At 48.7% G+C, this 21,489-nt stretch overlaps 1 protein-coding gene across 1 annotated transcript; it reads left to right on the top strand.

The window, feature by feature from the left end:
• Window positions 1–10,555: 10,555 nt before the first annotated feature.
• On the top strand, window positions 10,556–21,469 carry GTF3A (general transcription factor IIIA; the record flags this gene model as incomplete). Its single annotated transcript, XM_080941012.1, has 10 exons — window positions 10,556–10,657; window positions 14,217–14,474; window positions 15,808–15,908; window positions 17,079–17,175; window positions 17,742–17,830; window positions 18,663–18,736; window positions 19,154–19,234; window positions 19,737–19,966; window positions 21,043–21,102; window positions 21,308–21,469. 10 exons carry the CDS (start codon window positions 10,556–10,558, stop codon window positions 21,467–21,469), a joined length of 1,254 nt encoding a protein of 417 aa, XP_080797138.1.
• Window positions 21,470–21,489: the final 20 nt, after the last annotated feature.

A 21,489-nucleotide genomic window follows, 5' to 3' on the forward strand; every position in this document is an offset into this window, starting at 1 on the left:
CTGAGACAAGTCTTTTATGTAGCCCTGGATATCCTGAAAATATGTACACCAGGTTAGCCTTGAACTCACAGAGGTCTATCTGTTCTTGTATGAGGAGACTGGAAGAGGGCAGTATACCCCTGGAACCGGAACTACGGACATTTGTAGGTGTCCTTGTAAGTACTGGAAACCAAACCCTGGTCCTCTGTAAGAGCAGCAAGTGTTCTTATCCCTGAGCCATCTCTTGCTCCATCTCTACAGACTCCTAAAATTCTTTATCTTACCAGCAATTATCAAGGCCGCCTTCCCGAAATAACAGTCTTTTTATCGAATGTTTCCTTATCGGAGAGCCAAAGGAATCTGAGCATCTCAAATCAAATCACATGTTCCTCGTGGACTTGAAATTCCTGGCTGGAGACCAGACCAAGGACCGAGACAGAGGACATTTCTCCCAGGCTCCGGCCAGCCTCTGAAGGCCACTTCGGAAATTCTCCAAATTACGGACATGCTGGAACCAGAAGCCTACGGGCTTGCCTTATCGAGGCTTCTCCTGCACAGGATTATCAGCAGCAGGGTACTTCCGTATAGTCATCTGAAACACTTCCATGCCTTAAACTTTAAGTTCGTGAAATGGTATTTGAAGAGTAGCAGTTTGGGGGTCTGGAGAGATGACTCAGTGGTTAGAGCACTGGCTGTTCTTGCAGAGGACCCAGGCTTGATTCCTAGCACCCACATGTTGGCTCACACCCATCTGTAACTCCCGTCCTTGAAGATTCCATGCCTTCTGACCTCCATGGATTCGACATACATATGGAGAACATACGTGCATGCAACCAAAACACCCATATACATAAATTAACAACAACAATAATAATAATGCAGGAGTCCAAGACAGTGGAGGGCTGCTCTGTGCCCCGGCCAGCCCACACAACGAAAGAGGTCGAGAACCTTCCAGAAGCTATTATATGTGAACTGAAGTGAAGGACTGTTTTTCTTTGGACTTTGGACCAGTGATTTCATGGCTGATACGGCTGATGTAATTTCACTCTACTGATCCCAATAGGTCAAACACCATTCACATCTGCATGTTTATTTTCTTGAATGGTTATCTCCTTTATTTCCTTCAACAACCCCATTAAACCGGCAGAATTGTCCTCTTTATGCAGGTAGTAAAAGCAAGGTCCAGAAGGTTAAAGTTGGTTTCCATGATAGTCAACGTGCAGTTCACACTTGCTACTTGTATCTGACAGTGCTGCCCAGTGCCCGAGCCAATGCCACCAGCATCCATGCTGTGACTGATCTATGGGGTTGGGGGAGGGGCTTGGGGGCAGCGGGGAGAAGATAACAGCATAGGCTGGGCCAGGACATGAGGCTCAGAGAGCACAAGCCTTTCCTGTTTCCCAGGCATCTTTAACTTGTAGTTGACAAGAGGCATGAAAGAAAAGCATGTCTCCTGGTTTGAAAATCAACTTTCTTGAACTCGGGTCAGTGCACGTGCAGAGGGGCCAAACAGAAGCTATGAGCCAACTTTTAGTTTGCCTGTAAATAGTAATTTATTCACTCCTTATTTGGAAGAGTGATTGATGGCCATCCAAATGATTATTAGCTGGTAAATTCCTATGCAACAATCGGGGAAATTACACATCTTTGAAAATACTGGAGCTCTATGAGAAACATAATTCAAATAATACCTAACTAAACCTACCACTACTATTGCTGTTGTTATTATTATTATTTTGAGGCAGGGTCTTGCTATGTAGTCCTGGAACTCACTATATAGACCAAGCTGGCCTAGAACTTACAGAGATCTGCCTGTCTGTTCTAGGCCTGCACCACCACGGCCAGCATTTAGCTTTGATATTTTGAGACAGGGTCATAGGGCTGGCTTCAAACCCCAAACCCTCCCGCCACAGCTTTATAGATATGTGTTGTCATTCTGGGCCATACATATATCTGTCCTTAAGCAGCAACCTGGATTTGGGAGGGTGGGCACCTACCTCATCTGCATCTCTGCAATTTCCAGGTTGAGCAGAGGTTATGGAAGTTTCTGGTGCATCCCTCCAACTTTTATCAATTTGAGCTGTTGCATATAAATTTATCCTCAGAGGTGAAGCTTGGACAAAATACGAGTGGGGTTATGTAAATAAAAACTTACTATTTCGGCTGTTTTTGTCAACGGTCTATAATCTTGAACTGATATTAAGAGGACGATTTTCCCTTCTAGCGTTTGCTGTGTGAGATGACTATTCTAGATTCATAGCTAGTCTCCCCCAAATTCTGCTCAGCAGGACCTTTGCCAGAGGGGACTCTGACCCACCTCTTCTGTGGTGGAAGTTGGAACAGACTGAGCAACAGCAGCTCCTGGGTAAGCCTCTGGTTCCAACAGCCATGTTTATGTCTGCTGCTTGTGGAGTTCTGCCCCCACCTTGTCTACGCACGGGACCTGGAGCAGGATGGACCAGGAACCGGCGTCCTGGGAAGGAAGGCTTACAGGCCTTGATTTGCAGGCCTCTGAGATCGGAGAAGAGTCACTGGGCTGTCTGGATGTCTATAAACCATGGAGATGGAGGTCTAGGGGAGCAGTCAGATGGGACGGTTCCAAGAGCTCTTGGGAGATGTGGGCAAAATGCAAAGCCAGAAGACGTCGGCCCAGCAGTGCTCACAACCCGCCATTTCCAACAGGAGCCATCTTGCCAGCTGGGTTTACCGGAAGTGGGAGAAGTAAAACTCACTGAAGGCCGGCAAGCAATACTCCCTCCTACAGAAGGAGAAATGTACCTTCAACAGGCTGAGGCAGGAGGATCACAAATTCTAGGCTAATATGGTCTATAAAGTGAGCACCTGTTTAAAAAGCAAGCAAGCAAACAAACAAACTTGGTTTGTATGAACGTAAATGCTAAATGCTAGTGCCTACGACTCCCCCATGACAGAATTTAGCGTCTGTTTCTCAGCTGCTTCAGCCTGGTCCTCCCATTTCTCCCGGAAGCAGATTGTGGGATCCCAAAGTGACTGTTTCTCCTGGATTATGAGGAGGAGGGTCTCGATCTGTCTGCCTTTGGGTGGGTGGGGGGTGTTTCTTAGGTCAAGAACAATTATCCCTTGACTTGCTGTTTAGACCATCATTGAAAATCTATGGGAACGGACTCCAACATCTTTTAGGATTGTCCTGTTATGTCTAACAGAGGACAGGTTTCTGAGTTTGGCTGCTCGGGGTGGCTCCTATGGTAATCATTTTAAATGTTTAAATATTTAAATACTTTGTTCTCCATAGGAGACCACAGGTCCAGGTTCTTCTGAGAAAAGAATGCTAGAGTCTGATGGAATTAGCACACAGTAGGAGCTAGAAGCTGGGGCTGATCAAGAACATTTCCTAGCAGAAGGACCCACGTTCCTGCCAACACACAAGCAGAAATGGGAGTTGAGGGAATGTGTTACACCTTGTGTTTTTGAATAGGGAGAACCTCTTCTGAAAGACACAAAGACCTGCTGTGGTTAAAAAAAAAAAAAAAAAAAAAAAAAAAAAAAAAAAAAAAAAAAAAGGTGACTCCAGGACTGGAGAGATTGCTCAGTGGTTAGAGCACTGGCTGTTCTTGCAGAGGACCTGGGTTCAATTCCTAAACACCCACAGAGAAGTTGACAACCATTTGTAATTCAAGTCCCAGAAGATGTAGCATCCTGTTCTGGACTCTGAGGTTACTGTGCACACATGGTGCATAGACATACAGTGGGCAAAGCAGCCATACACATGAGAGAGATAACTTTTTAAAAGGCGATATGATGGGAACTTTGAAAAACCCACACTTACTAATAAGACGGGAGCAATTTTTTACACAGGGGAAGGGTGCGGGGGACTTTTAGTCAAGAAATAAAGTCAATAAATGTGAGGTTTATATGTGTGCATTCTGGCAATAGCTTTGAAACTGGAATTGGAGTTTTATGGCTTGTAATTAAAGTTTGGGGTTAAGATTCTTCAGGGAGAGAAAAAGAAAACACCAGTTAAAGCTCACACCTTATTTCTGGGGAAGTCACCCAGGGCAGATTTTTACGGCTTTGGCTATGACTCTCTTCCTAATTTCTGAACTGCTGCTTGCTTGCCTTTCTCTTCATGACGGGGCTAAGCTTCCTTCCAGCCGCTGAAACTCAAACCAGCCCTGGGCCATCTCAGTGGCACAGAGGCTACAGCCAAACCACAGCTCATCTCTAGATCTGGCCACAGTGTGGTGACCATGACAAAGGCAGTGGAGAGGCTGAGCCCAGGCTCAGCTGGTTAAGTTACCAAGGCAGGGAAACTGGAATGGGAAAGAGGAGAGAGAAAACAGCCTTTTTTTCAGTCACAGGCACACTGTGTGCTACACCAGAGCTGGCTAACAGGTTAGAAAGACTCTTCAGGAGTTTTCTGCACCAAGTAATAAATAGAATCACTGTTTATCGTGTCATATATATGTGTATGTATAACATGTATATGTATGTGTATATGTATGTGATGTATACGTATATGTATATGTATATTAATACCCAGGGTTAAAGAGATGGCCCATCATTGAGTCAGGAGTGCTCAATGCTCAATCAGTGAGAACCAGACATCAGACTCCAGTCCCCATCCAACAAGCTAGACATCCTGTAAATAACTGAAACCCCAGCTCTGAGGAACCTAATACCTTCTCAGACTTATGCACCTGCCCATACGTATGCCCATATGCACACATGCATGCCAATATGCACACACACACACACACACACACACACACACACACACACACAATCTTTCTTAACATCGGGGCCAGTCAGGTAGGTAAAGGTACTAGACACTTGATAGGGACCTAAGTTTAATCCTGGAACTCACATAAAAATGGAGGGAAAGAAGCGACTCCATAAAGTTGTCCTGTGGCACGTATGCATGAATGCACACACACACACACACACATAGACACACACAAACACACACATGCACACTTTGACAAGCCAAAAACTATATGGTTCATCTGAATCAGTTTCTACCCCTCTCTCTATCTTCTCTCCGTGTCTCTCTCTCTCCCTCTTTCTCCCCCACACTATGCACTCTTGCATTCATGTTCAAGTATGTGAGCACACACAGTGTTTGTGACTTAAAAACAAGGGGCACAGATGGTGCCCATGCGAGCCATACATTTGTATGTTAAGGGAAAGCTACTAAAATAGTACAGGCAGATTCTGAATCACAGAAACCCATGTACCAAGCAAGCAAGCCCACCAAACTACCAAACTACAGGGACTAAAAGGTCACACACACAACAGGAAGTTAAACTTAAAACCAAACCAAACAAATAAGGAAACAAACAAAACCCAAGAATATCTGTGATTGCAAAGACAACAGCAATAACAAAGCTTCCCCCTCAGGGTTACAGGAATTCTAACTATGCTGTGCAGTGGTGTCCAGAGGCACCACTTCCCAGAGGGGAAGGAACCCAGCTCCAACCCTGAGCCCTCTCAGTCAGTCCTACCTATGTCTGCCTAATTTCAGTGTGTGAATAATTAATCTTACCAACTGCTAACGACTCGCTCTTAGGTTGCAAATAGCTAGACACTGGTTATCTATAATATAACTGAAATGTCAGTGATGCCTGTCAGCTACATAGAGACACCGTTTAAGTTGGGCTGAGTGCCCAGAAAGGTAGCTCGGGCTCTGGAATTCTGTTACATCCCTGATGTCTCATTGTCGACCCAGCTTGGTTTCATCAGTGCCAGTTGTGAAACCTCCTGTCCTTCAGAGGGCCAGTTGTCACAATGCTACTAGAGCTGGGTCAACCTCAGAACGTTTGCTGTTCCCTCTGGAGGTGTCTGCCCGCAACGCCACTGAGACAAAAGTGTGTTTCCTTGCCTTGCTACGGCAGAGGCCGGGCTCTGTTGCAGGCTGGGCAGAGCTTGGGACAGCCACCACATATCAAGCCAGAGGGAGGCCAAGTGGTAGGTTAGTAGAGCTCTAGGAAGTCAAGGTTAGCTTTCTCACATGCTTGAAAGAGTCCATCCTCCTGGGTGGTGTGGCTCATGCCTTTAATCCCAACACAAGTGGATTCCTTTGAGTTCAAGGCCAGCCCGGTGTAGAGAGTGAGTTCTAGGACAGCTAGGGCTACACAGAGAAACCCTGTCTCAGAAAGGAAAGGAAAAAGAAGAAAGCTGATTATTTCTGCAGATGAAAGGAACGTGGTGGCAGGGATTGCATCAGTACCCAGAACCCACCGGGAAGCAGTCCCTCCTTAGTCTCAGGAGTTTGAGAAAGGTTGTAAAACATTAACGGTGGGTAAAGTTCTTTCTCAATCGCACGATCCGTGAACTGGGTGGTGTTTGCTCTGTAAAGGGCACCGTGTTTGCGAAGGGCAATTTGGAATTGGCAGCGCCAGTGTCCCCTTAGCTTCCTGCTGCACCGAGGTAAGTGTGGCAGGTCACATCAGAAGCCTCAGGAATGTGTGGGATAAATGTTGAATATTGAGTGAGGATGGCTAAGATGTCTGGAGCTACCAAGACTTCCTATGGCTCCTGTCATATCAGCTAAATGCCCACAAAATCACTGAGAGCAGAGAACAGAGGAGCAGAAGGCTGTGTCTCTCTAACAACCTCTGATGTAGCTGGGGTCTCTCACTCCAGCCCTCTGGGTGACCTAGGACCTTGGACAGTCTGCATCCAGGAAGTGCTGTGTTTTGTCCGCCCCTCCCCCATCCTTTTTTTTTTTTAAATTGGATAAGCCCACAGTGAACATTTACTGAGCAAACAAATGAGTGCTGTCACCTGCTCTACACAGTGGCCTGCTGCTCCCCTGCCATTTACCCTCTTGCTAGGGAAGCACAGGTGTCACACAGCATGGGTGCAACCAGGATGGGACCCGTGGAGCCAGGAGCCTGTATGTAGGCCCTTAAGCACTCCCTAACAGGAAGTCTGAGAGCGCAGAGGACCATATGGGTCCAGGGCTGAGGTTGGCAGGCACTTGTGTGTTTTCTGGGCAAAGATCAGGTTGCCTCAGATGTGGGGTGCTGGGTGGCTGTGGATAACTAAAGAATGCTTTCAGGACGTGGGAAACTGGGCTTTAGAAATTGGTCTGATCCTACCTTAGCCTTCAAATATATATTCTAGTCTTTCAAATAAGTTGCCAAAAGCACGCCTTGAGCCTGTCTCTGCAGGAAGCACCAACACTGTACTGAGGTCTTATATATATAATTTGTGGTTTGGAGATCTGGCCTTCACCAGCACTGGTAGCAAGGGTAATGGAGCCTCAGAACTGGGCAGGGGGTTGAGAAATCACTTACATTAATACAACACTTTAAGTAGAGAGAGAGAAAAACTCTAAAAATTTGTCCTATTAAATTTTTTAAAAAAGATTTATATGAGTACACTGTCGCTGTCTTCAGACACACCAGAAGAGGGCATCAGATCTCATTACAGATGGTTGTGAGCCACCATGTGGTTTTCTGGATTTGAACTCTGGACCCCTGGAAGAGGAGTCAGTGCTCTTAACCACTGGGCCATCTTTCCAGTTTGTATGTTTGTCTGTGCATCACACGGGTGCAGTGCCTTTAGAAGCCAGAAGAGGGCACCAGATCCTCTGGAACTGGAATCTGCATCCTCAGCAATAGCAATAAAACCTCTTTCCCCCAGTCATCTCTCCAGCTTCAACTGTCACATTTTTTTTTTTTTTTGAGGTGTTTTTTTTTTTCTTCTTAAAATCACAAGTACACAGGAGGAGAATGCGTGCCCAGTTTGCATAGAAGACCGGTTGCCGATTCGAAGACTGAAGTCTATGTAAAAGTCACACACACTGCTTCACTAGTCACAGCTGAAGCGACCCCAAGGAGGTTTCCGGTGTTCAAGCTGTTTCTAACAGCCTGGATCCGCAGCTCATCGGACTGTGTGGAGCCGCAGCCCCCGGGGCTCAGACAGCTGCGGCTTCGCCTTTCAGCTTCTGCCAATCCGACCCCAGGCAGCGGGCGTGCCCCGCCGCGGTTCTGAAACTCAGCTGTGTCTCTCCTGTTTGTAAAGCAATGAAAGGCTCGCAGGAAATGCTGGGCTCTCCTGGAGCAGCAACTGGAACCCTGAAAGCAGACAGATTGATATTTCAGAGCCTGTGGAGTCCCGATGATGAATTACATTCATAAGAGGGGTGGGTGTGGTTCCCCGGCATTTGGCAGCACCACAAAGCAATCAGACTAATTGGTTATTGTCTTCTAATAATATAAAAATCCAAAGCCCATCATTGGAGCAGAGAATACATCTATTTGGATGATGATTACACAGTTTGGCTGTTTGCTTTCATCAAATCATAAAATAATGATCAAATTTGGATTTGATTATGTGCCTATAAAGATAACCCAAGAGCCAACATAAGAAACTGTCAGTCAAAGTCTTTTCAGACAATAGTTAGCATTACAACATGCCAATGACATTTTTATCAGGTAGTTAAGTTAATTACTTGTGGTAAATGTGTTAGTGGGACAAGGAGAGATTGCTGTCAACATTTGCTGACCACTTTAAAATGCTGCCAGGCCATATGGGAGGAATTGAGGGTGTAATAGCATGCAATTTATTTACACCTGCTAATGTCATATAAAATCCAATAAAGAAGTAGAATTGGAACGCACATGTGCTTTTATCACCACAAGATGGCGCTGTAGAGGTTCTTTCAGAAGCTATGGGGGCTGGTGGTGTCAAGACAACATCAAAACAAGATGGTTGGAAGGAGTGATTTCCACCTCCTTCCCTTGCTGAGTGAAATCCACTCCTTCCTTCTCTGTCCCGCAAGTACCTAATGGCCTCTGGCTCTTCCCCCAACCCAGATTAAACAGGGCCTGCATGCTGCCCCTTTGGCAAGGGCCGGATCCATTTGGTTCATCCTCTTGTTTTCCCAGAACTTAATGCCATGCATACAATTCTATTTGGAGATTTTTTTTTTAAGGTGGAGCAACTGAGAGACAGACAAGATGAGTACATTGCCCAGATCCACAGCTGAGAAGTAATATAAATTGAGAACCCAATTCCAGGTCGTCTCACTCCCGAGTTGATCGAGTTTTGCCTCAGAGAAGGGATATGTTTGAGAAATAGGGAACCTGATTTAAAGTCCATTCAAAAGGCAGTTAGATCCTTTGGGATGCCACATTTGTACATGTATACACATGTATGTGCACAGCTGCAATGGCAGCTGCCCGGTGGGTACACATACTTGCAGCCCCCCCCCCCCCCCCGAGAAAAGGTCCAGGCACCCGCAGGATAATGCAGGTGCTATAGTTTGGGTTTATAAGGAGAGCCTGTGATCGTAGCGACAGAAGGAAAAGGTGAATAAGAAAGGGCCTGACCTCTGCAGGACCTGCCTTCTCTATGCTTGCTAAGAGTTTTTCAAACCCAAGGCCTGGAGAATTAGAACACAGAAAATCCAAGCAGAGCATTCTGCTCCAGCTGCAAGAAGGCATCTTTTCTCCTTTCACATTCCTTTTCCCTCGGGCAGAGAGGGTGGGCCGAAGGTTAGATGAGACAGCAGCTGTCTCTACATCTGCTCAAAGCCCTGGTTTTAGAAGACACATTGTAAAGCCCAGCTGTTTGCTTTTCTCTGTGGGTAAACGTGGTCCTTTCTGAGATCTTCCAGTGAGTTGGAATTATCCCACTAATGAGAGCCACAGTGTTCTGGGAATCAGCCTGCGTGTCTCCAAAGGGGCCCCAGACATCTGGAGGAATACACAGATGCTCCTGCCTGCTTCCTCTCCTCACATAACCCTCCATTTTGAAGAGAGATAGATAGTGCTTGAGTCTGAAGTTAACCCTGAGACTAGCAGGAAAGGGTTGGTCCCAAGGTTCTTCTGTGCTCCCTTCTCTTCTGGATTGTGTAGGAATCACAAGGAAAGACGCCCATCATTTTTTTTGGTCTGGGATCAGTTGAGTCCATGAACGTTGAATCTTTGTGTACAGAGGGTCTACAGCATCTGGTAGCATCCGCGTGTCAGTGTGGCTGACAGAGACAGCTCAGCCAGGCACACTTGGACACTGTGGGAGTGAAAGAAATGAGGAGACCCTGGCAGGTCCCGTGAGACCTTGCAAATATGCCAGAGAGGAACTGCAAACTTTATCCCAACAGCTGGAATTGGAGAAGGAGTCCCGAGAGCGGGGAAAGGTTCAGAGAGGAGGAGTGTAGGCTGTGGCTGAGGTCAGGTGTGACCACAGTAAACTGTATCCAAAAAGGTGACCAGTGGAAGGGAAGAGAAACGGGTGGGTCCTGCCTCCAGAGTAAGCCAAGAAGCCAGGTAGAAGTGGGGCAAGGGACTCCCCAAAGGTGCCTGCTCACCTCTGCCAGGCGCGTTTCTGCTGGCTGTCGGGAGAAATTACCAAACAGAAAGCCCTTGCCTGTGCTGCAGACGGAAGCTGCGCGCTGGTGAGCCTGCCCCCACCGGCAGTTAGGGAGCCTGACCCGCTAGACAAAACCCGGTCCCTGTGGATGAAAATGGATTGGAAGTGGGTGGCGGCGATAAAGCCAGGCCTGTGGCGATCCTCTGGCAGAGCAGGAAAAAGGAATCTGGCCGAGGCAGAGGAGAGCTAATCAGAAAAGGCTGGGAGTCCTGTGATAATGAAGTCGAGCCAACGAAGCATCACTCCTCAGCGGAGTCTACAAGACGATTCTAGACATGCGCACACCACAGGGGACGTTCGGAGAGCAGGTGTGGAGATGGTAAGGCGCCTGCTGACTGTACACCCAGGGACCACAAGTGCCAGCTTGCCCTTCCTGAGTGACTAGATAGAAACCTCGCAAGCTTTCAGGAGGAGTGGGGCTCCGCAGGACTGCAGCTGGCTGTGACATGTCCCTGGGGGGGGGGGGGGCTTGTCCCATTTCTGCCTGGTTTCTCTTAATCCGGGCACAGAACGCTTAGATTTTTTTTCTTGAACCATTGTCTTCTAACTTTGTGTGATTTATTTAGTGCCATCCGTCCAGCCATGTTTCGCCTTGTCCAGCACTCAAGAACCCAGTTAGTAACTCTTGTAGTATTTCATGATTGACAGGCAGGTCACAGAAATGGTGGCAAGGAGAGCTAATCTCTTAGAACCCTTCCCCTCAGCCACTTGCTCTGCTCTGTGCTTTTCGGGGGCGGGGGGGGGGAAGTTGAGCCCTGCTACCCATGAGGTACAGAGATCAAATGACTCGCTGAGATGTCTCATGAAGCAGCGGTGTGAGGACTGCTGAACCGGGTGCCCACTACTCTGCAGAGAAGCCAGTGCAGGGTAGCAACTGCTGCTTGAGTCACGTGCAGGTAGTGGCAATTGGAGCCAGCCCAGAGGTCCTTCTACCTTACCTCCTGGCCCAGAAAAGAAGGAAGACCATGTTGCTGGGCATGGTGGCCCACACTGTTAATTCCAGCACCCGGGAATCAAAGGCAGGTGGATGTCCTGAGTTTGAGGCTAGCCTCGTCTACCTAGTGAGTTTCAGGCCAGCCAGGACTACACAGTGAGACCTTCTCACTGTTCAAATAAGAGGAAAGGGCAGATAGGGCTGCTCATTTAAGTTCAAGGCATGTTTTCGGATAAAGCCTAATTTCCAGCTGTTGATGGGATAAACGGGCTCACACACTGAAGATTTCCTAGGGCAGACCATAACTGAGAGTATGTGGTCCAGATTTACCAGACACCCTCATTCCTAGAGTTAAGAGGGTAGTAGAGGCAGAGAAAGGCAGAGAGAGAGAGAGAGAGAGAGAGAGAGAGAGAGAGAGAGAGAGAGAGAAGGATAGGGGAGGGAGAGAAGGAGAGAGAGGCCAGTCATGAGCACTCAGAGAGAGGGGTCAAAGAGAATGAGGAAAGAAGGGGCAGGAAGGTAAGAGCAAGAGAAAACAGCAAGAGAGAGAGAGAGGAGGAGGCAAGCAGCCCCTTTTATAATGAGTCAGGCCTACCTGGCTATTGCCAGGTAACTGTGGGGCAGAGTTTAGACAGAATGCCAACAATATTTATCCTCTCAAGCGCTGGTCCAAAACAGTGATCACTATGATTCTTTCTAATCATAGACAATGTTAGAGCTGGAAGGACCCGCTTCTGGAAGGGACTTTTTCTTCAGCTATGGGCTGTGGCTGTGGTGAGAAGGTTAGGGTTTTCAACATGAGCCACCTGATGACATCACTGATGTCAGCTGGGCTGGAGGGTCTCGATGGAATAGACAGGTAGGAGGTGACCTGGAAGAGTTTAAGGGAAGAGTAACTGCTGAGTAGCAGGATTCTCTCCATGGAGTTGAGGGTCTCCCTGAATAGCCCCTTTCTGTTGGAATCATGGCTCACCCTGGAAACCATGTTCAGAACTCAAGAATGAACAAGATCTCTGGCCCCTTTGTGAAGAACAAAGTCATGGGATGAAGATAAACAAATGAAATCCACTAGCTAGAGCAGAGATGCAATCGTTCTATCTCTGGTTTTTGTTTCGTTTTGGTTTTTGAGACAGGGTTTCTCTGTGTAGCCTTGGACGTCCTGGAACTCACTCTGTAGACCAAACTGGCTTTGAACTCAGGGATTTACCTGTTTCTGCCTCCTGTGCTGGGATCAAAGCCATGCACTGCCAACACTGGGCTAGTTCTGTGTTTGTTGTTAGCTTTGGCCCTCATGACTCACAATTCCCCTATCCCCTCCCCCCCCAACCCTGGGGACTGGTATACTTGGGTCTGGAAAGAGCCTGAATTCTAGCTGGGCCACATATTGTCTAACCAGGATTCTTAACTAAGAGGAGAAAAAGAAGACCGTGTAAAGTCCAGACTGCTTGACTGAGACCAAAGTCCTTGGAAAACAACAGTCACAGGGGAGGGACCTCAGAACCTTCTAGAAGCTGATCTTCAGAGAAGAGACAGAAGAGGAGCTGGAAGAGTGTGTCCGCTGATGGGATAGAGTAGGCAAGAGAGTGAGAAAGGGGAAGAGGGAGCAGAAGGAAGAGGGGCCAGCACGCATGTGCATAAGGAGCAGAGGGGGTGTAAGCATGAGACCCCAACAGTGATACACAGAGAACGACCTGTCAGCAAGTGTTGAGACCCCCGTAACCTTCCATTCCGTCCTTTTTCACGTGGATTAGTTTGACGGGAATAAAGTTCATTCAAACCTTCTTTTGTAAAGAGATTCATTTTTTAAGAAAAGCTTTAAGATTTCCCATGGTTATCTTCATCCAACTAATAGTATGATCGGTTCAACCCTTCACAGATGGACACCACTTTGTTAGGAAGGATTCAAAGAGGTTATTTTTCAGTCTCTGCCATTACGAAGAGATTAAATCAAGCCAAACAGGAAATCCCACAGCTGAAAACTGCCCCAAACACTAGAGGACTCAGTGATACAAAAAGAAAGTTGACAAACACCAGCCAACACAATTGCTGTCAGAAATTAAGGTTTAATTGGTCCTGGTTAAGTTCTGGGCTTTGGAATTTTGAAAAACTTGCACATGACTCGAAGGAGCAAACAAGCTTGGGATTAACCATGTCCTGAGGCCTGTGGCAGGATACAGAGGGCAGAACTGGAAATTGAAGACCAGGCTGAAAGAGTTAAAATTTCAAGTTGGCCCCACTGACCCTGCTTTGAAGACAAGTATGCTTCAAGGCTAAAAACAAAATAACTTGTTTAAAGAAATGGCCCAAACCCAGACCGGCTAGACTCGATAAGGTCTGGGCTGGCCTTGCAGTCCTGAGAGAAACAAAATATGAAAGTCAGTGTGCCCCAAAAGCGGGTGGCCTAGAATTAAATCGTGTGCAAAATGGACAGAGTGTGCCAATTAAAAAAAAAACAATAAAATTGCTATGCGCCCATTGCCTATGTAATTTTCCCTATAAATATGTCCCCCCACCCCAATTGAGTTCAGGGTCGACTCTATCTCCTGCGTGAGATAAGAGTCGTCCCAGGAGCTCTGGAAATAAACCTCTTGCCTGATTGCAGCAAGATAGGCTCTCCGTAAGTTCTTGGGTTCGCGTATCCTGGTACTTGAGTGAGGGGCTTCCCCAGTCCGGGGGTCTTTCAAGGCCACCTTCAGTCTTGTCAGGTTGATATTTGGAAAGTTTAAGAAGCGCTTCCGGTTTCCTTAAGCCGCGAACCCAGAGCCCAGAGCCTGGCTGCCCAAAGCTTGGGTGAAAAGTCCTCGGTGCGCATGTGCAGCCAGGCTCCTCGGCCGAGCCTCTCAGAGCATGCGCAGTCGTGGCGCGTTGGGCTTAAGGGGCGGGACCTGGAGCCTTTGCGGGCCGCGTTCCCGGAAGTGTGAGGTCTCTGGGCGCCGGTATCTAGTGTCCTGCGTCCCGGGAGCGGCACGTGGCCGCTCCACCTCGGCCGGGACGCGGTCGCGTCGTCCTGGAGCCGCGGGTCTCGGTCGCGGAAGCGGTGTCGTCCCTGACCATCGCGGACGCCTTCGTCCAGGCCAGTGTGGGCCCCGCCCCGCCGCGCCCCGCGCTCCCCAGCAGGTTCATCTGCTCCTTCCCCGACTGCAGCGCCAGTTACAACAAAGCCTGGAAGCTAGACGCGCACCTCTGCAAGCACACGGGGGAGGTAACCTGGCCGCGGGTGTGCGTGGCGGAGCCTGCGCAGGGGTGGCCTTAGCCCGGGCAGGCGCTCAGCAAAGACTTAAGTGTAGGGCGTCAGGGTTTCTTGCAAGCAACTAGTGTGCACCCTTTTAATTGCAGGCGAATCAGAGTTTTCTTTCTAGACCAGAATGCTACACTTTAGTTGTACACTTAAAGTTGTGGTTCATCATCACCATCATCGGTTTATTGGAGACAGGGTTTCTCTATGTAGCCCAGGCTGCCCTGGAACTCACTCTGTAGACCGGACTGGCGTTGAACTCAGATCCACCTGCTTCTGCCTCCAAAGTGCTAGTATTAAAGGCGTGCACTATCACACATGGCTTTAAAGTTGTATTTATTGTTCCAAACTCGTACCGGTCCTACTTTGGGACTGGACCTGAACAAGGTTCTTTGGCTCTGTGCTAAGCAGTGTTGCTCACCTGTGACATCCTGTCCACTGGCTGTCTAGTACGGTGATTGAAGTCTTGATGGATTTCAGAGTATTTCTGTAGTTAGGACACACCCAACTGGATGTTGGGATATGACTGTGGATTCATGACAGCATCCTCTCCCCCACCTCCAGGGTCTCTGTTGGAGATTGCATTATGGCTGGGAGTTGTGTCCTTCGTTGGTCTTTGCACCTATGAGCTTTTTCAGCTGTGACATTTTCCTGTCTCTGTGCCTGATACCTCTTAGTATAGACACGGAGGTCACCTGTGATGAGACACAGTCTGCTCATTCCTCTGACCTGACTTCCCTGGTGGTAAAATGATGCTGTGGCAGAGAGATGACCAGACAGACCCTCTGGGCTCATGTCAAAGCCATTGTGAAAAGGGGTTTGCTGGGGGGAAGCCTGCACCCCAAAGGAGCAGGCTAACCTGCCTGTCAGATGCTATCCATCCATAGAACCAGAGTCTGTGTGAAAAAATGGGGTGTTTTTGATGTGGAACTTGGTGCAGCAGAATTAAATCATGCCTGAGTGTGACAGGCACCTTTCTGAATGGACACACCCCTGGAGGGAAGTCTGAGGTGTTGCCTGCCAAAAATCAGACTTTTAATAACACAGCTGATAGCTAGCTCAGTGAGGAGGGCTACTTGCTGCCAGACCTGAGGACCTTAATTGGATTCTGGGAACCCACAGGGTGGAGGAAGGAAAGAACTGACTCTGGGAAGTTGTCCTCCGACCTCCACGTGTATACAGTGGTGTGAGCATGCTCTCCCCACTAGAAATAATTTTTTAAACATGTAAAAACTTAATACAGAAAATATCCAATAAAAAAATGCAAAAACTTTCTTTCCTCCCCCTTTCTCTCCGCTAGAGGCCATTTGTTTGTGACCATGAGGGCTGTGGCAAGGCCTTCATCAGAGGCTACCATCTGAGTCGACACGTCCTGATTCACACTGGAGAAAAGCCATTCGTGTGAGTAGGGGCTGACTAGGCATTGGAGTGGGTTGTTTGGCACGCAGGCCTGGCAGGATGGTTGCTGGTTCTTGGGGTGAAGACTTGAGGGCGGGCTGGGGAGTTGTCACCATGCTTGACAGCCTGAGTTTAATCCTCAAAAGTATTGTCTGTGGCTCAGACGGGCTCTCTCCATCACAAGCAGGGGACTTTATGACAGTGTCGGTTTTATACTCAGATTATATGAAGTCCATGTCTCTTACTGTGTCACAGAGTGGCCTCTGCTGCTCTCTTCTCTTCCCCTGTATGCTGGGCTCCCAGACACAAAACTGGTGTGGTTGTGCTTAACAACAACACTTCCTACCCCTGCCCCTACCCTTGCCCCTGCCATTTGGTTCCTGTCAGAACTTGTGACCCTGTTCTCCTGTGCTGGGCTTGTGTTTAAATGCCGGCGTTAGTTAAGTGCTTACACCTTGGCTTCTTGGTACCCTGACTGGAATCCAGAAGCGGAGTTGAAAGGTGTGGGGTACTCCGGGCTCCTCGGGGACCCAGGCTCCAAATTGGTCTCTGGATCCCATTCTCATCTCAGGGCTTCAACCCTGATTGCTCAGGGCCATGAGGTCTTCATAGGGGCATAACTCCTTCAAGGCCAAGATCCAACACAAGTGGAATGAACTGGAGTGGTCTGTGGACATCCCAGAGGGGACAGGTGGCTCATGATTCTGTGCCAAGTATGTGTTTTGCCTGTGATGACAGTACGGTTGCCAGGCTCTCTTCTTTGTTGGCAATGAGTTTATGATGACATTTCTCACAAAAGGAATGTTACTAGATTCTAAGTTAAAGTAGTTGAATCTGAGCACTACTGGAGCCTGAGCAATATTCAGGCCTCAGGCCTGTGTAACATGGTTTGATGCTTGTCATTTTGGTGGTGGTGTCTGCCACCCCATCCATCCCTAATCTATGCATGTTTATGTGTCGTGTGTGCCCTGTACTTGTGGAGACCAGAAGAGGGCATCAGATCCCTAGCACTGGGGTTAAAAATGGTTACAAGTCACTCTGTAGGCGCCAGGAACTCAGCCCAGGTCCTTTCCAAGAACAGCAGGTGTTGTTAACGGCTGAGTCGCCCCTTTAGCTCCCTAACATGTTTCTCGTTACGGCGTGTTATGCTTTGGTTCATACGATCTCTTGCAGTTGTGCAGACAGTGGCTGTAATCAGAAATTCAACACAAAGTCAAACTTGAGGAAACACGTTGCACGCAAACATGAAAATCCACAGAAACATTATGTGGTGAGCATGACTTTATGTTTCGGCTTTCTGTTTGTACATTTGCTTCCAAAGCGAGTTTTATCTTGCTGGATATGTAGAGTCCGGTACTGGCTGTCCTCACCGTTCAAGTTGTCACTTTGCAAACTGACATGGGGCACATTCACGCTACTGGTTGGTGACCACCGCAGCACAAGCACATTTGCTTTTCTGAATGCCGCTGCTCTTTAAGCTTCTTGAGATGAAGCATGTTCACGGAGACAAAGTGGGTGAAAGTTTATATTCCCTGATTTACTTAGCTCCAGAGAGACTTTATTGTTTAATTAGAAAAAGGCTTTATATTATGTGGAAGCGTTTTGCCTGCATGTATGTCGATGTACCATATGCATGCTTGATATCTGTGGAGGTCAGAAGACTGTCGGGATCTGAAGTTATGGTTGTGAGCCACCTCGTGGGTGCTGCAGTCCAAACCTGGGTCCTGTGCGAGAGAAGCAAGTGTTCCTAACCAATGAGCCATCTCTCCAGCCCTCGAAAGGACCGCGTCGGTTGATGCTCTGCCTGTACTAACCCATGCATTTATTTTTTAACAGTGCAGTTTTGAAGGTTGCAAGAAGGCCTTTAAGAAGCACCAGCAGCTGAGAACCCATCAGTGCCAGCACACCAGTGAGCCGCTCTTCAGGTCAGTGCTCAGCCAGCGCTCTGGGATTCAGAGTGGAAAGCAGAGAGCGGGATCCCAGGGAAGCTCTGTGTGTGCCCATGTGGACCTGAAAATTTCTACTATTTCCCTACCGTTTTGCATGTGTGGGGGTCAGCTGTGTGACCCTGTACTCGTGGTTAAACTTGAAGGCAGCTGAGGAACTGCCTGTTCAGTTGTATGGCACTCGGTCATGAGGAGTTTTTTTTTTCTTACTGTAGAACAGAAGTAACGGGGCCCTGCTTGTTCTGAGGGATTCCTGAGTGCTCAGAAGGACAGAGTGGGGGTGGGCCTGCCTGCCTGGGCTGTGTCTCCCTGCACCGTTGGGTTGATGGGGCCTTGCCCCTGCCTCCCATAGGCTGCCCTTTGGTTTGGTGCAGCTCCAGTGACAGTGTGGTCTGTCTGTGCCTGGGCTCCGCACACCAGCCTACGTGCAGTTCTCCTGTTTTTCTGGTGCTGGTTCCCAGCCTGTGCTGTGCTCTCATCTGACCGTATGCAGCATATTGGGCAGACCACAGACAAGAGCTCTGTGTCTGGTCCAGTGTAAACCAAGTCAGACAGCCTCTTGAAGTCACTTTTGTAGCTATAAGATAGGATATTTCCAGAATTCGGAGAACTTTTAGTTTGGTAACACAAACAAAAGATGTGACTTTTTCTCAGAATAGCTTGTTTTGCTCCAAAGGTGGCCAAGTCACTTGTGTTTGTATTCAGGACTGTGCTTAATCTTTGTTTTGGTGACAGGTTTGGTGTGGGAGGGACAGGATGTCAGAATTCTCCACGGAGGTGCCTGGCTAATGCTTTGCCTTCTCTTTCCCAGGTGTACCCACGAGGGATGTGGGAAGCACTTTGCCTCCCCCAGCAGGCTGAAACGGCATGGGAAGGTTCACGAGGGTACGTAGATGGGGAATGTGCCGGCATCGAGGTGCCGACCACCATCCGGGTGAGCTGGGTCTGTTCTTTGGTCACTGCGTAGACAGAGCTGTGTGACAAGCGAGAGCCTATTCTGTCATGAGTGTTGGCCTCTCGTCCTGAGATACACCATGTTGTGTGTTCCGCCTGTCCTCATTGCCATGTACACCCAGTGTTGTGCTGTTCCTGAGCACCTGGTTGTATGCCGAGTGTGTAAGTCTGGGTAGTGGGAGCTTTCAGAGCAGGCTCGTTGGAACCCGCTGGCCATTGCAGCCAGCAGAGGGGCACGCTTTTGAGAGGAGGAAGAGCACATGGCCCGTGTTTGTCTTTGGCTGTCATCAGGGTTTTCCCTGGCATTCAGAACAGGCAGTGGATAACTTTTGTTTTGTTTTTGAACAGGCTATCTATGTCAAAAGGGATGTTCGTTTGTGGGAAAAACGTGGACAGAGCTTCAGAAGCACATGAGAGAAGCCCATAAAGGTAAGGTAGACAGGAGCTGTGGAAGGGCATCGGCCCTGGGGAGCTGATGCTGTGCTTTGGGAGAGTGAGATGCACTTTGTGCTGTAAAGGAAGGGGTTCTGCATTGAGTTTGTGTAGTGCTGGCTTCCTGGGCTGTGCCAGGCGAGGGAGCCCTGCAGGCCTCAGCCAGTGCTGCTGTGCCCTGGCTTTCCGGAGGCCCTGCAGGACCTGGCAGATGCTGCCGTGTCAGAGGACAAAGGCGGATGCCATGAGGGCATAATTTCTCGTGTCCAGTCATCACGGCAAGGACGCCTGCTCCTCGACAGGTGAGGACTCTGGACGTTGGGAACCAGAGGGGCTCGAACTTGAGGGGCTCGAAGCCATAGCAGTGAGACGAGCTGGTTTGCTCTGAAGGCCAGGGTCTGTGTAGTCACAGGACTAGACATGTTACTCACGTGTTTGGTGTTTACTGCTGTCCTGGGTAACAGACAGGGAAGTTGGTTAACCGTGTGTCTCCTACCAGAGGAAGTGATCTGCGCAGTGTGTCAGAAGACGCTCAAGCGCAAAGATTACCTTAAGCAGCACATGAAGACTCACGCTCCGGAGAGAGATGTGTACCGCTGTCCCAGAGAAGGCTGTGCAAGAACCTACACAACCGTGTTCAACCTGCAGAGCCACATACTCTCCTTCCACGAGGAAAAGCGCCCATTTTTGTGTGAGCACGCTGGCTGTGGCAAGACGTTTGCAATGAAAGTGAGTGTCTCCTGCTCCAGGCTGGTGTGTCCATGCCCAGCCTGCAGGTCCTCCAGGTTCACAAGACCAGTTCTCAGTCAGGATAGAGAACTTGGGCCAGAAGCCCTGGGGTTGAGAAGCTAAATAAACCTATTTTAACAAGTACTCCACAGTAGTGTTCTCAGCTATGCTGGGACCCAAAAGCAGTGCCTCAGGTTGTGGAGACCTCCAACCATAAAATTATTTAGTTGCTTCTTCATAACTATAATTTTGCTACTGGTATGAATCATACATATGATATTCAGGATATTTGGTATCTGACCCCGAGGAGTCACAACCTAACAGGTTGAGAACCACTCCTCTAGGGGATTCTAGCCATGCTGACTGGGAAAGCCTGGGGCCTTTGTTTCTACTTAGCTGATACTCTGTGTGAGCCGCTGACCATCGCCTAGGGCCTGGGAAAGGAGGTGGGCAGCACAAATGGGCAACCTCTAGACTCTGCAGTCTTGGCATGATTCACAGGTCAGGTGGGAACATGGCTCCTAGTGCGAAGCTGAACAGTTTGCCTAAGCCTAGCTGGTGTGTAGAGCTTACTGTAGATTACAGTCACTGAACATAACCCAGACCAGCCCACACCAAAGGTGCCGCAGTCACCACTGTCATCATAGCCAGCAGTGCAGAGGCCAGATGTCTCCCTGGCATTGAGCACAGCTGAGGTAGATTCAGTTAAGCATGAGTTTGGACGTTCAAGTATAGCAGGTTTTTCCTTCTCAGGAACCATCCAGAAGTCAGGGGTTGGGATGGAGTATCCTAGCGGGCCCAGGCTGACAGTCACTCTGCTAAGGACTTGGCTCTGGTCATGGAGTTGGGTGAGGGTCAGATTCACTACACAACAGAAAGGCAGCTGGTAGTTTTATTGTATCACTGCATTTTAACGTTAGCAGACACCAAGAGTTTTTACTGGAACTGGAGTACGGGTGGTTGTGAGCCACCACGCCGGTGCTGGGGACTGAACCTGTGTCTATAGCAGCACATGCTCTAAGCACTGAGCCACCTCCAGGCCCAGATCAAGCTTCCTTCTTTCCCTTGCACTGCAGCAAAGTCTCATGAGGCACAGCGTCGTGCACGATCCCGACAAGAAAAGGATGAAGCTCAAAGTAAGTGGCAGCTGCTTGGGCCAGCACTCAGCTGTGAGGCCTGCTTTCCATCTGTCCATCCACCCCACCCCACCATCCTGTGTGTCCATGCCTGTAGAGGGTGTGACTCCCATCAGGGGCTGATCTTCTCAAGTAGATGTCCATTGTGAAACAGGTAATTCTGATGGGGAACTAACTCAGTTGTCTGTTTTCCTTACTCCCAAAGGCACGACCACCTCGGGAGAGGCGCAGCTTGGCCTCTCGCCTCAGTGGCTACTTTCCTCCTAAGAGGAAACAAGAGCCAGACTACTCCCTGCCTAACAGCACAGAGCCCAGCAGCCCAGAGGCCAAGATGCCCCCGCCAGCTGCATTGCTTACTGTCCACTAAGCAGGAGGGACTTCAGAGCA

This window comes from Micromys minutus (genome assembly GCF_963924665.1).
Source record: "Micromys minutus genome assembly, chromosome: 29".
Taxonomy (NCBI): Eukaryota; Metazoa; Chordata; class Mammalia; order Rodentia; family Muridae; genus Micromys; species Micromys minutus.